The sequence below is a fragment of the Miniopterus schreibersii genome (genome assembly GCF_964146895.1).
Source record: "Miniopterus schreibersii genome assembly, chromosome: 20".
NCBI lineage: Eukaryota > Metazoa > Chordata > Mammalia > Chiroptera > Miniopteridae > Miniopterus > Miniopterus schreibersii.
In genome coordinates this window covers 26,421,101-26,435,326 of record NC_138122.1, presented here as the reverse complement: position 1 = coordinate 26,435,326, position 14,226 = coordinate 26,421,101, and the positions used below count along the sequence as shown (strand labels likewise).

At 56.0% G+C, this 14,226-nt stretch overlaps 2 protein-coding genes across 10 annotated transcripts in view; one reads left to right on the top strand and one right to left on the bottom strand.

Annotated features, from left to right (window-relative positions):
• The window catches only part of ZNF664 (zinc finger protein 664), a 61,525-nt gene extending 58,994 nt beyond the window's left edge, over window positions 1-2,531 (bottom strand). For 6 of the 8 annotated variants that reach the window (XR_013997779.1, XR_013997780.1, XR_013997781.1 and 3 more), the window contains exons 1-2: window positions 2,370-2,531; window positions 1,657-1,791 (exon numbers count right to left, since the gene is read on the bottom strand). The gene's annotated coding sequence lies outside the window, so the exon portion shown is untranslated. The remainder of the gene's footprint in view (window positions 1-1,656; window positions 1,792-2,369) is intronic. The other 2 variants (XM_081122718.1, XM_081122719.1) reach the window with 1 other exon arrangement.
• Window positions 2,532-3,024: 493 nt separating this feature from the next.
• CCDC92 (coiled-coil domain containing 92) lies at window positions 3,025-14,197 on the top strand. 2 transcript variants are annotated; one of them, XM_081122713.1, is made up of 4 exons: window positions 3,025-3,208; window positions 11,970-12,116; window positions 12,632-12,673; window positions 12,891-14,197. In XM_081122713.1, exons 2-4 carry the CDS (start codon window positions 11,987-11,989, stop codon window positions 13,661-13,663), a joined length of 945 nt encoding a protein of 314 aa, XP_080978839.1. In that variant the 5' UTR covers window positions 3,025-3,208; window positions 11,970-11,986; the 3' UTR covers window positions 13,664-14,197. The 2 variants fall into 2 exon arrangements, with proteins under 2 accessions (XP_080978839.1, XP_080978838.1); XM_081122712.1 differs by lacking the exon at window positions 3,025-3,208 and adding an exon at window positions 5,288-5,393.
• The last annotated feature ends 29 nt before the right edge of the window (window positions 14,198-14,226 follow it).

Sequence of the window (14,226 nt, the reverse complement as noted above, 5' to 3'; positions counted from 1 at the left end):
CCATTTAATCAATATTTAAACTGCTAAACTCCAATGCTGCCTATAAATTCAGTAAGAATACATTTTACCTGAAAGACATGAACACGGACCTGTGCACTGCTGCCACAGGAAAACTCTCGTACAAATTCACATCACTTGGAAATAAGTTTTGTTTAAATATTACAATGAGTTTTGTTTCATGTCCTGTTTGATTTGCTGATACTTTATTCATAATCAACTGACATGACTTATTTTTTTATGGCATGTAAAGCACTGGGAAAAATGTGCTTTGTCAAATATCCTGTAAAAAACCTAATGTATGAATAGCACTTAGTAAAAATTAATTATAGCAAAATCATGAGTTAAAAAGCACTCAAAGCTGGCTGTCTCTCAGTAACACACATCTAGTCTATATATGTGTATATACATGTATACAAACACACGTTATGTTTCAAATAAAAAATCTGTATGGATCATGAAAGCCAGTAAAACCAACCTTTATACACCACGATACACTCTACAAAGCACTTTTCACACACTTCATGTCACTGAACTCTGTGGGGTGAACAGAGCAGGTACGACCACCATTTATAGAAAAGAAAACTGAGGTTCAGAGTGACCAAGTGTCCTGCCCAAGGTCACAGGACTTGGAAGGGGCGGAGTCACAATGACAGCGGGGGCAGGGTGGATGGAGGCTCCCGCACTTGTTTCTTAACCAGAGCGCCTGGACCCTGAGGCCTGGTCTCTGTAATCAGCATAGTTTTGTGCTCCCTTCGCTAAAACTGCACCTCACCGGAGAACACCACCCAAAGAGCTGTTTCAAATATAAAGTGAAATCTTAAATTACCATCAATCCAGGAAATAGCTAAATGAACTATGGTCTGGTCTCAAACTATGGGACATGAGGCAGCGGTTCTTCAAGATGAGCTAATCCACTCATCACACGCTAAACTTCAGTGCGCCACGAGTTATTAAAACAAGGGTAATGCAAGTAGATACACCCACACACGCGAGTATTTTAAAAGATCTAGAAGGATACGCACCAAACACATAATAGTTGCTATCTCTGGAGATGGGGGTTGGTAGTCAAAGACTTTAGCCATCTCAGCAATGTTTTCATTTTTACCAAGGAAATGTATTACTCACTTAAAATTAATTTCAAATATTTACAAATTATTAACCTGTGGGTAGAACGAGGCCATTTTTCTGCTCTAAAAAGCTATGCATCCCTAAAGAAAGTAGGGGCCCCAGTCTCGCGGAGGAGACAAAACAGAGAAACAAAAACAGTTCGACCCCGTTAAAACAATAAGCTGTCTAAACATCACAAAACGTTCCTTTAAAAAAAATTTTAAAAAAAAGCAGTAGCTTAGATTTTTGTTTCTCTTTTTTAGTTATCTGGTCTCCTTTGTTGCGGTAAGACAACCAATAAGCGAGCGATCCAGGAGAGGGGCCCGGGCCGGCTCCTCCTCGGGATCCAGCGGTCGGAGCCCCGCGGGCGGTTTCACAAAGGAGCCGGGTTTCGAGGGCGAGGAGGTGACCTGGCGGGTGAACCCAGACGGGCGCACGTCCGGGAGGCGGGCGGCGGGAGACGGGAGGGGCACTGAAGTCCCCGAGAGAGGGGGCACTGCCGGGGTGCGGGAGCGGAGAGGGAGCCCGCCTGCGCTGCCCTCGGTTTACCTGGGAGCCGATCGGCCCTGGTTATGGTCAAACAATGGAGGCGTCAGGCGGCGGCTGCGTTCCGCGCCCGGGGCGCGAGGGGCTTCTCATCACCTGCGCAGGATGCTCGCGGGGCTCCGCCGGGACGCGAGGCGCCTGGAAAACAGCAGAGCAACCCCCTGCAGCGAGGCCTCGCTGCCGCGCGCCCGGCCCCGGCCCGGCCAGGCCGCGACCGCCGCTGCGGGGACCCTCCGGGGGAGGCTCCAGGGCGCGGCTGCACGGGCCCCGGGCGCCGCTCTGCTCCCCCTTCCCTCGGCCACCACAACAATGGGGCCCGCCCGGGAGTCCGGCTCCCGCGGGGCCTCGCCCGGCCTCGCCCCCGCCGCTGCCCGGCCTGCGCCGCGCGCCCGCCCGCCCGGCCGCCATCTGCGGGCCTCGCTCCCCGCAACCGGCGCTGCGGGGCCCACGCGGGGCGCCGAGGCCCGAGACCCGGCCGCCCCGGAGCCGCGGGGTCTGCCCCGGGGCCGCGCGCGGCGGCTCTGACCTTCCCCGCCGGCGCCCCGGGCCCGGCCGCGGCTCGAGGCCCAGGCGCGGCGACCGGCCGTTTCTTTTCTTTAATCCCCTCACCGTCCGGCCCGCCCGCCCGAGCCCGCTCGCCGGCCCCCGCCCCGCCCCCACCCGGCGCCCCGACTGGGCCGGCGAAGAAATAAAGACGCGGCGGCCCCAGAACTCACTCCAAGTGCGGGGTGCAGCGCCCGGGCCGCGGCTCCGCGCACCCACCCGCCCGCTCCTCCGGGGACGCCTCACAGGTGCGCCTCCCAGCCGCGCGCGCTCCGCTCGCCCAGGCGCCTCCGGGGGCAGCGCGCGTGCGCACGCACGAGGCCGGCGAGACCCCGGGAGCCGCGGCCGCACGCATGCGCGCCGCCCGCCCGCGCCCTTGCGCGCCGCCCGCCCCGCCCCCCGCCGCCCGCGCGCCCGCCCCCCGCAGGCTGGCCCCGGGTACCCCCACTTCCCCCTTCCCCACCTCCCCCCACCCGGCCCGCGCGCGCTCCCGCTCGCCGCCTCGCTCCCCGCCCCAGCCCCGCCCCGCCCCGCCCCGCCGGGCCCCGTTACCCGGGGCAACCGCAGTGCGGCCGCACCTGAGCTGTGCGCCTGCGTCCCACCGGCCGGACGCTCCCTCCCCGCCCCGCGTCCCCGCCCCGCCGCCGCCGCGGGAGGGGCGCGCCCCCGCCCCGCCGAGTGAGTACCCGCAGCCGCCGCCCCGCCCCGCAGACACAGCCCGGCCGCCGCGCCGGCGCCTCGCCCGCCCGCCAGCCCGCAGGCCCCGCCGCCGCCCCGCCGCCCGTCCCGTCCCGGCGTGCACCGCGCGAGCGCTCGGGGGGAGCCGGCGAGATGCGCCGGGCGGGCGGCGCCCGCTGACCTCCCCCGGCGGCCGGGCCGGGCCGGGCAGGGCCGGAGCCCGCAGTCAGCCCCGCCCGCGGCCCCGCCCATGGGCCGCCGGCCCCCGCCGCCCGCCCGGAGGACCGCGCCGAGGCGGGGAGCCGCCTGAGGACCGCGCCCGCCGCGCCCGCAGGTGAGGGGCCCGGGGCGCGACGGGGCCGGGCCCGCGGGGAGGTCGGCGGGCGGCGGGGCACCTGTCGAGACGGGAGCTCACGGAGATGGGGGCCCGGCCGGCCCCGGGGCTGCGGGGGGGAGCGTGTCCCCCAGGGGAGCAGCCGCGCCCGACCCCGCCGGCGACGCGGGGCGGCCCTGCCGGGCTCCCGGCCAGGCTGCGGGCCGGGCTGGTGGGCCCGCGGGCCCGGAGCCGCATTGCAGGGGCGCCCGCGGGAGGCGGCCCTGGGCCCCTCGGCCTGGCCAAGGCGCGTCGCTCCCGGGGCTCGGGGACCGTCCTGGGCGGCGCGGCCGAGGCCCGCAGGTGAGCGCGCCCCCCGCCCCCCGGGGCCCGCAGGTGAGCGCGCCCCCCGCCCCCCGCCCCCCGGGGCTCTGCCGGCGCCTTTGGTTTTCCCCGAGCGACGCGCGTGCGGTTCGGGAGACCGAGCGCCGTGCGGATGCGCAGCCGCGCCGCGGGCTCGGCCGCCGTGGGTCACTTCCTCGCGTGGGTCCAGCCGACCCCTCCATGCTGACCTCCATGGTCAGTTCCCAGCTTTCCGAGTTAGCAGGACGCCCTCTCCCCGCAATGAAAAGGCGGCGGCCTTGGGGGAAACAGTCACGCCCCGCAGTTCAGGTGGTCGTCGGCCCTGTGACAGAACACCAGCCGTGCCCAGAAACCTGCCTGTAAGAGCGTGAAAGCCAGGGTGGTCGATTTTTAAGATTTATAAGTTCAAGGTTTATTTATGAAGAGCGTTGGTATAGTTTTAGTAAATGATTCCTTTTTTTTTTTTTTTTTTTTGCACAGTCAAGAATTTGCCTGCATTTTTTTGCCATTGAATTTTAGTGATTTTTACCTCCAAAGATGTTTTTGAATTTATGTATCTCTTTTGGCTAAGTGGTCATCTTCTGTGAAATGTGTTTGATAGGTTTTAAGGCTTGTGACATATACGTATATGGGTATATATACGCGTGTTTACGTAAACATGCACAGTACTGAAAAACCTTAAAATAAAATAGTTACCGCCCCTCTGCAGCTCTCATTACTCAGGAAATTCAGTTTAGTCACTTTTGAAATCTAAAGTACAGAACAACTCTCTGGATCAGATTTTTACTGTCATGCATGCATGTAAATACATCAATCTAACAAACGAGTTTCTTGGAAACTAGGTATTTTTATTTCTTTTTTAAAAAACATTAATTCTTTCACTTACGGTAGGCCATTCATTTGGGGTCTTAACTCCTCCGTCTGTTATTTGTTGGTTAACATCACTCTGTCTGCATCATTACTGACTTGGTGGAGTGTACTTGCAACAATACTGACTTTAATGACAGTGTCTGTGCTTTTAAATAACGGTGGTTTTTATATTATGAAGCATTTCCTCCTATTTCTGGAAAGAAAGGACATGGGCCTTTGTTCTATCTGGAGCAAGGTCAGCCATGAAGAGTTCCTAATGCATCGTGGACACACGCATTTATTAGCTAAGATGTGATTAATGTCCACTGCATGGAATTACTTCAAAGGGCAGCCACTCAGTGCCTTTGTGTTCACACATGGAGGGTGCAATGCACGTCTAAGTCAGATGCACGTCCCAGACCAGCCAGGGAGGCGGCGTAATGACACCAGTTCTCACATCCCCAGCTTCAATGTTAAACCTGCAGCAGGGTCGGAGCAGGGAAGTCAGTGCGACCTAATTGTCTTCAAGTACTCAGGGTCTGATGTGCAGCACAGGGATTTTATGTTTGGAGTAATTTCTGAGTACAGAAGAGGGTGAGCAGTGCATACTTACAGGAGGACAGACCTCCCTTGGACATAAAAGCAAAAGTTGCTTATGAGGAGAACCTCTCCAGCCGTGGGAAGAAGGGGCTGCTCCTTCCCTGTGGCGTTTCTGGGTAAGCCAGTGACCGGTGACCACTGGGCAGGAGTGACTTCTAGGATGCATCCCCACCCTGCTGCATGAGAGGCCTTCCCAGGGGTGCCTCAGAGTCCCCCTGGAACTGCATTGGGGGGCACTGTGGTTCTTTCTCATTTCTTACCAGGCTCCTACAGTTATGGGCATAATGACATCCTCAGCCGCCCACCTGAACCCTGGGGAGATTCTCCCTGGGGCAGAGGGCAGCCTGGGGTCTGAGGATTCTAACCCCGCTTTGCATCTGTATGGGCTTCACAGGTAACCAAGTGCTTGCACATTAGTGTTTTGCTTAAAAAGACTTCTTAATTATATGTGATTTGTATTCCTTCTTGTGGCTTTTGTTTTCTGTAATAAACATCTAATCAAGAGGAAAATTCCCCTCTGCTATGAAGACAGAGGAGTCTTTAAAAGCTCTTCTTAAACAAGGAATGACATCAGTCCTTCTTTTGAGAGTCTGTGGGTTGGGAGAGTGAATAGATTTTTTAAAAGATACCGATTAAGGGGTGACTCTGCATTTCAGCTTCTATTTCATTACTCAAACGTGACTCAGATTTCACAGCAAAGAATCCACTCCTACCCACTGACCGTAAGTTCCACTGGACTTTTTCCAGCGTGTCTGCCTGGTGTGTAAGTATATGTTGGCAGCTGGAGGTAAAACCAGGCGGTGACACGTAGGGGAGCAGGGAAGAGCCTGCCAGAAAGCATCCCAGGGAACACACAGGCATCAGCTGTTCCCAAGTCCAAACCCCTTGCTCTACACTCTCCCACACCCAGCAATAAAAGCGTCTGCCCCGGGGGCCCCAGGTGACCATCCTGCCCATTGTGAAACCTGGGAGGAGGAACTGGCTCTGAGGGCACCCGATGGACCAAGAGACTTCGCCAGAGTTGGACCAACCAGAAGCAGCTGAAATACCCAACCTAAGAATATGGGATTCACATGGGCCCTCTGAATGCCCAAGTTCCCAGCATGTGGGTGCATGGGGTGCTTATCATTAAAGCATCTAAATAAGAGGGGGCCCTGAAAGAGTGTGTCAGGACCAAGGATTATAATTAACCCCATTGTGGGAGATTTGAGACCACATACAAGAGGGAAACGAAACAAAGTCCACGTACAAATGGAAAAAAAACAACAGAAGTGTGGGTGAAAAGCAGTGACCTTCCCAGGGTAAAGGACAGGAGGGGAAAGGCTGGGTTGCACCCCATTCTTTGACAAATCCCAAGGATAAATGCAGCTACTGCTCACGGCCCAGCTCTCCCGTGGCTGACAGGTGACGAATGAAATCATTTGCCTGGTAGTGGTTTTCTTTCCTTTCTGCTGGGTTAACGTACTCACAGCTCATGCACCTGACACAGTCCGTGTCTGGTTGCCACGGCGAGCTCTGGAACAACTGGCACCGCACCTGCACACCTCGCATCGCCCTTGGTCCTTCCACCTTTGCCTGGAGCCCAGCGTGCCCCCTTCGCTCAAAGAGACGCCTCCGCGGGGCTGTGTGCGGAGTTCTCCCCTCCCCTGGAACTCAGTGTGCGGTTCACTGGAGAGCACGGAGGCAGGACTCTGGGCGTGCTCTCCTTCCCTGACATCACAGAGAACCATTGTGAGCCGAGAGAGCTCCATGGGAGTCGGCCTGAAATGTGACCAGTAAAACGTGCCTGACTTACTCCACATGGGTCAGGAGGTGACGGAGAAGAAATGGAAACGGGGGAATCATCTCTGTCGGGAAGGTCAAAAGGTCACGCAGCCTTAGGTGGGCATGCTCGCGCCGTCCCTACACAGTTACAGGAAATGAAGACCTGGGCAAATGCCTTCAAAGGATGAGTTTATCTCCCTTAAAAGATACTGGTATGTCCTGGCCGGTGTGGCTCAGTGGTTAGAGCATTGGTCTCGCTCTGGATTCCTGGTCAAGGGCGTGTACCTGGGTTGTGGGTTCACTCCCCGCCTCCATTCAGGGCGCGTGCAGGCGGCAAGCAGTCGATGTGTCTCTCATCGATGTTTCTCTCTCCCATCCACTCTAGCTGAAAAGTAATGGGGGCGGGAAATGGTTCATCTGTTTGGTGAGCCACATACAGAGAGGTTTTTAAAGTATGTTTTCTCAGCCTGGGAAATACAAGTTAGACAGTGATCATCCAGCACTGAGATGTATGAAATGTCTCCCATTTCATTGGTGGGAAAAGACAGTTGGGCATTTGGGTCACTGTGTCTTTAGTTGTCAACCTGGAAACAGTGAAGGTCTGTAGTCACCACAGTCAAATGTAGAGATGGGAACACTGCTCAGGTACAACCTCCTAGCTGTCCCATTTAGATGAAAGTGTCACCATGTAGAACGGTCTGTGTGGAGAGCTGAGAGAATTGTGTGTCCCGGAATTGGCTCAGGATCATCTTGGTAAGTGACAAGCTTGTTAGAAGCTCACAAATGACATCTGTTTAGTTGTAAATGTTTCCAGCTCTAGCTTATGAAGTGAGGCTACTGGGTGCTCCCCAGAGGGCAGTCATCCCACAGGCTGCCCAGGAAAGGGCAGGAGGAGGGCCAAGCGGGGCCACCACAGCCCCACCAGCCACTTAGCCTCCTCCTCGCCTAGAAGGAGCCTCTAAGACTCTCTGAAGTAGCAGGGGCTGAGCTGACTCTGTTCTGGTCAGGAGTCGAGTGCCAGTGCTCCTGCCTCCTGAGCTGGGGTCTGCCGCAGGGTGTGGGCCTTCTGTCTCTTACATCACCCAGTTTCCCAGGAGGCCCAGGGCATTCCCAGAGGCACCACGTGATTTCAGAGCAGGGAGCTGGTGCACTCGCCCCTTTCAGCCTGCACAGCCACTGAGAGACACCTTTAGACAACCTGAAACAGACTTGCTTTCTTCTTGAGAGACTCACATGGAAGGGCTGAGCCACCTCTGCCAGCGCACAGACCTTGTACATGGTTTTTAAATAGAATCTCTTAAAGTCTGAGATAATGAGACTGCAGAGAAACGAGGCTAATAAATCCATCACGCAGGCCTCCAGTGACTGCGGCTTCCCAGACTGCCACATATTGAGTTTCCACGTCTAACTGCCAGGCTCTCCGGTCACATCTATTACAACTCGCATGCTAGGCTGTTCGTTCTTTCAGAAGGAAGTGGCCGTCCACCTCTAAAGAGTGGCTGATGGGCCTTGTATTTCACGATGGATGATGTCAGAGAATTACAGGAATGGGCAATGCGTGCAGGGTGGGATTATGACCACAGGGTGCGTCATGACCATTTTCTGCATATCTTGGGGGCACTAAGTTGTTACTTTGTGAAGACTGCCCCCCACTTATCTTTGGTTCTGGCGAGCTATCCAGAGTTTCAGCAGCCCCCGACTGCCCTGGAACAGAACAATTAAAACAGGGTGCCACTTTGCCAGTGGGTAATGATTCTCTTTTTTGAGAGAAATCGCTTTATAATTTTTTCCTGACTATAAAGTAATATAGGTTCCACATTATAGCAGCTCTGGGTTACACCAAAATAGAATTTTAAAAAAACAAAAATCACCCACAGTTCCTCTAGAGACAAATGCTTGCAATGCTTTGTTGTAGATCCTTCTAGATTTTTGAATCCACTTGTGTAGTTAGATGTGATATTCCACTCTGCAGTGGTGCGCATTCTCTTTACCAGGATGCTTCTGTGTTGATTGTTGGACGCTATGCTTTCTTGAGATGATGTCCTTTGTCTTGGCGCCATGATTATTGGGGATTCTCAGTAATTACTAGTTGAATTTCTTAAATATGTGTGCAGAGAGAGATTCCAGGGTCCTGCAACTTTAACCAAGACTGTTGTGAGTTCAGAACAACGTCAGTATTCGTTTTCAGAGACTGGAAGTTTCCTTTCTTCTAAAAGCGGGTCTTAGACTCAGAAGTGATGGCCTAGTTAGCCTCAGACCGTTTTTTTTGTTTTTGTTTTTTGCTGCTTGTGAAGTCGTATAGATTGTTTCAGAGTAAGAAGTAGGTTTTGCTGTCCCTTAGGGCACCTTGCCCTGCCCGGCTCCGTTTGCCTCCCTGAATGGCTCCTCTCCAGTGGAAATGGGAGATAAGGGCCAGCAGAAAATGCTTCTGTTTGCTTTCATGTTTCCCTCTTTAGAAGGGACTGGAATATATTGGATAGTTCATTTCCACACTCAGATGTGCTCAGGAAGTACCCTAGTGTATGTCTAAGTAAACACTTTGGAGGTATATTTATGTAACTGTGGACTGACAGTCACATAAAATAATAGAGCTAACATTTATTGAGCCATAAGTGATTGCATTTAGCACTTAAAATAAGCCTGTGAGTTAGATACCGTGATTTAGGCGACAAGGCAGCCTTCAGATTTAACCCCAAACACAGTCCGGCCCCTCAAGAGCCCGTTCGTTCCGCTCGTCCATCCCGCTGTGCTGTCCTGGTGCCTCCATTTCTCCTCAGCATAAAGAGGTGTCGGCACAGCCGATTCGAATGTTTCTTCCATGCTCAGCGTTTTGAGTCCACAGATCTGCTTGGAAAACCGTCTCCCTGCCAGGAATCGCTTCTCTTACCGTTCCTCACCACGCCCGCTGCCTTTGTCCCCGGCCAGCCTTCCCTTTCGATGGCGGTGCCTCAGCTGCGGGACACCGGGCAGCACAGGAAGCCCCCGGGCGAGAGCCACGAATGCTGAGATGCTGCCGCCTGCTGAGGGCCGGCAGTCCCGCTGGGCCACGGGCCCCTCAGAGGCAGAAGGGGCAGCGGGCGCTCTGGCTGTGGGGTGGTCTGTGGCATGGGAGCACCCAGTGTGAATGGGCACTGCCTTATTCATGACCAGGACCTGAAGTAGCTTCAAATAGCTCCTTGTAGCTACTTCACAGCCACCATGTGAGTGCCGTGTGCTATTTTCTCAGGCACTGAAATTATTACCTTGCTCCCGTGAGCTTTGTGTGTAGCGAAAGGAAAAGTGTACCTTTGATGGGAACAGACATTTCCCATTTTTTAGTGAGAGCCTTTCCCATCAAAGCAGCTCTGTTCCTTCAGCCTGAGAAAAGAGGTTTGGGGTGCTCTGCGGTGCTCTGGGATGCTGCTGGTGCGCCAGGCCGTGGGTGAGGTCAGGTTCTGATCGGTGCTGCCGCGGGCTGGGCTGCCCGACTAACGCAGCGCAGCTCTCGCGGTTCTCTCTGGGAGCTCCACGCCGCGCCGCTAGGCGGCCTGTACATAAGGGGTTCGGAGGGCAGGTCACGGGGCGGGGGCCGGGGCGGTGAGCCACGAACCTTGCAGACGGGAACGAGGTGTGCAGATGCCGCATTGGGAGGGGTGTGGCTGGTGCGGGGGGAGAGGACGGCAGGGCTGACAGCGGCCCAGCAGACGGTGCTGCTCGGTGTACGTGCTGCTTTTCCTTGGGGGGAGGGTGAGAACACTCAGCCGGCCTGAGTGATGGCCGAGCACTCGCGGACGTGGGAGACGGCCCATAAATAAAATCATGTCGTCGCTGTCTGCACACTGATGCCTCGAAAGGCAGGAGAGGACGTTACTTTCGAATTAGGAGAACACTGTCCTCACTCTGCTACAGGTCAGACCCTGCACTGAAAGCGTGTTGTCGTGGGAGATGGTGTTAGCATCCTCCCTGCCCGAGGCCCATCTCTATAGACTTTTCTGAACGTACAGAGTGAACGGTAAATTAACAGAAGTGTAACACCCGGTGCGTTTCCCACAGGAAGAAAGCGTGTTTGTGGCTCAGCATCCGCACCACGACCAGGGTCGCTGTGCAGCAGGTCCTCCGCCGTCGAGATGCCCGCACTGTGGCTGGAACGGGGCGGCTGCCCCTGTAGGGGTGAGGCAGGTGTGGCCTCACCTCCCTTGGTTCTGTCAGTGCTGGGCGAAGCCTTTGTGGTTTCCGTGCCTCGTGTCTGCTTTGAGTGGCGAGCCGGGGAAACAAAGGCTCTTGGGCACTGAAGGCCTCATATTCCCTGGCGTAACCCCCAACTTGGCAGGCTGGCCTGTGGCCGCCTCGGTGCCCGGCATGGAGCAGAGCCTGGCACACGGTGGGGGACAAGCCGGGAGCATGTGTGTGAAGGTTGCAGTATGTACTGTTCTTAGCTGCAGGGCTGGGGTGTAAATGCCGTTGATCTCCCAATAACTGAGAGTGTGATTGGTGTCCCTGGGTGGTGACAGCGCCCGGGGGTGTCGTCACCAGAGCTGTCCTGCCAACATGCCACACACTGAAGCCTTTGAAAAGTGCGTTTCCTACAGCGAGGACCCTGACGCAGCAAATCGGGGAAGTGCAGTCCAGGGCTCTGCACTTACAGGAATTGTTTATAAGAGGATAATCCACTTTCATCCCTGGCTGGCAGGGCATCTGAGTTACTCTGGTAGCTTGTCCAAAGGCCTGATAGACTTCACCCCATTTCTCGAGTTACAGTAAAGGCCGAGACTCTGAGCTCCTAGTGGAGGGAGCAGCTGACGACTGATGGCTGAAGCCATGCAGGGGGTAGGGGCAGGGTCTGGAGACAGACTCCCGATTCCTGCAGTCACCACGTGGCGCAGTGAGAGGTTCCTCGGGAAGTTCCCAAGAAGGGTTGGGGGGCTCAGCTCTGTGAAATCTGGGGGCTTCCCTCCAAGTCCCACCCACTTTTTCCTTGGACTCCTTACTTTGGCCAGGTTTGGACACCATTTCAAGGACATGTTGACCATGTCCCAGGTGCCCAGTTTTCCTGGGGTGGTAGCAGGTCAGGGAGTCTTTTGGGAGTAACTGGTCGTGGACTGTGGGAGCAAGGTGGCCAGTGGAGAGGCGAGGATTTGGAGTCAGGAAGCCCTGGAGCTGCTGCCCAAGAACCGAAGGACACAGCCTCCCTGTGTCCAGGACAGTGACCAGGCTCTGTTTCCCACAGGTCATCTGTGTGCCAGCATGGCGGCTGCGAACCTGGAGAACCAGCTGCACAGTGCACAGAAGAACCTCCTGTTCCTGCAGCGGGAACACGCGGGCACACTGAAGGGCCTGCACGCCGAGATCCGGCGGCTGCAGCAGCACTGCACAGGTGCTCTGCCCCGGGGGCAGGGGGTACATTCCCGCAGAGCAGAACCTGTCGCCCGTCACAGGGCAGCTTCAGCCATGCTGGCTCACCAGGCCGGTGCTGGGGTTAACCCATCATTGCAGAGACCACTGTATGTGCCCTTCACCCTCTGCCCAATGGGTGTGCACAGTGGGGGGGGGGGGGGGCTATACAGCAGTCCTTGGCATATCATGAATTTAACACATCAAAATATTTAACACATAAAAATACAGTGGTCAGAACTTGCAGTGCATTTTGGAACCGCTGATCACAGCATAACGTTAGGAGAGTTAGCTGCTGGCTGGTCGTGGATAATGGGGTGTTTTAGAGGAAAGGAGGGTCCCCTCTGACCTCTGGTAAGGAGGGTGGCCGCCACCAGCTTCCGCTGCTCTCACACTTGCCTCTAATCCTGACCTGTCCAGGCAGGACTCGCTGGCTGATGGGTTCTGCATTTCCAGGGCTGACCAAGCTCCTGAAACACACTGTGGTTTCCTTTGCAGATTTAACGTACGAGCTGACCCTCAAAAGTTCAGAGCAGACAGGTAAGAACTTGCTCCCGGAGGGTTGAGGACAGCCTCCTCCTGCTATGGCGAGGCCAAGAACTCTGAAGTTGCCCGTCTTAGCTTCAGCAGCTTTTAAATTGGGGGGCCGCCTTTTACACAGTAAACAGAGAACTAGGAGCTGGCAGGGCCCCAGAGGCCCCCTTGTCTCCTGCCCTGTGGTGGGTGCTCAGCCTGGTCCCTACACTTGTGCTTCCAGGAGATGGACCCTCTAGGAGCAGCGAGCTGCAGAGGCGATGCGAGGAACTGGAGGCTCAGCTGAGAGCGAAGGAGCAGGAGCACGAGGAGCTGCTGTGTGAGCTGGAGCGGAAGAACGCGGCGATTGCAGTGCTGGAGAACACCGTCAGGGAGCGGGAGAAGCGGTACCTGGAGGAGCTGAAGGTGAAGAGCCACAAGCTGAGCGTGCTGTCGAGTGAGCTGGAGCAGCGGGCCGGCACCATCGCCTACCTGACCTCCCAGCTGCATGCCACCAAGAGGAAGCTCCTCGGCTCCAGTGGAACCTCAGATGGCAGCCCGGGGAGCCCCGTGATGGCTGGCTACAAGCCCGCCCCCCCCAGGGACAAGCTGCCGGAGACGCCCCGCCGCCGCATGAAAAAGAGCCTCTCGGCCCCCCTGCACCCCGAATTTGACGAGGTCTACAGATTTGGGGCTGAGGGCCGGAAACTACTTTTGCGGGAACCGGTGGATGCCATGCCCGACCCCACCCCGTTCCTGCTGGCCAGGGAGTCGGCCGAGGTCCACCTCATCAAGGAGAGGCCCCTGGTCATCCCCCCCATCGCTTCTGATCGCAGCTCCAGTGAGCAGCCAGGCCCAGCCCATGAGAAGCAGCACAAGGTCCATGTGGGCGTGGCCCACCGCATCCACCACGTCACCCCGCCCCAGGCCCAGCCTGAGGTGGAGACGCTGGCGGTGGACCAGGTGAAGGGCGGCAAAGTCGTCAGGAAGAACTCAGGGACGGACAGAACTGTGTGAGCCTGCGGGCGCCCCGCCCTCAGCTGTCCACGCACTGTGACCACCACCAGGAAGACTCATCCATCTGCCTTTTTTTTTAAGTTTCCATGCATGCCAAGTGTTTTCAAACCTGTCGACAGATTATTCCCTCCCCCTCCACTTGCTGTTTTACTGACACCAAAATGTGACCTTGTCCCTGCTGCAGATACCTGTTTACTAACTGCTGTGGCCAAACGCTTGTGCGAATGGCTTGCTTCTTACCCTGCCCCACGAGGGCCGCAGGCTGCACCGCTGATCAGCGTTAATAAGGTCAGATAGCCACGCTCATTACCAGGGTGGAGCCACACGTATTCCCAGGCACCTTGCTCCCTCCTGAGACCCCGTGACCTCCTGACACATCTTCCCCAGGGCAGTGCCGGACAAGCAGGTGTATGTGTATGTCACAGGAGCTAAATAAGATGATGTTACTTCTCATATCATCACAACCTGAATGTGTGTTCATATTTTTTGTTTTATCCAAAATGTTCAAGATCCCAACAAACTTTATTTTCTAAACCTGCCTCCTTTCTGTTTTGTGTCTTTTA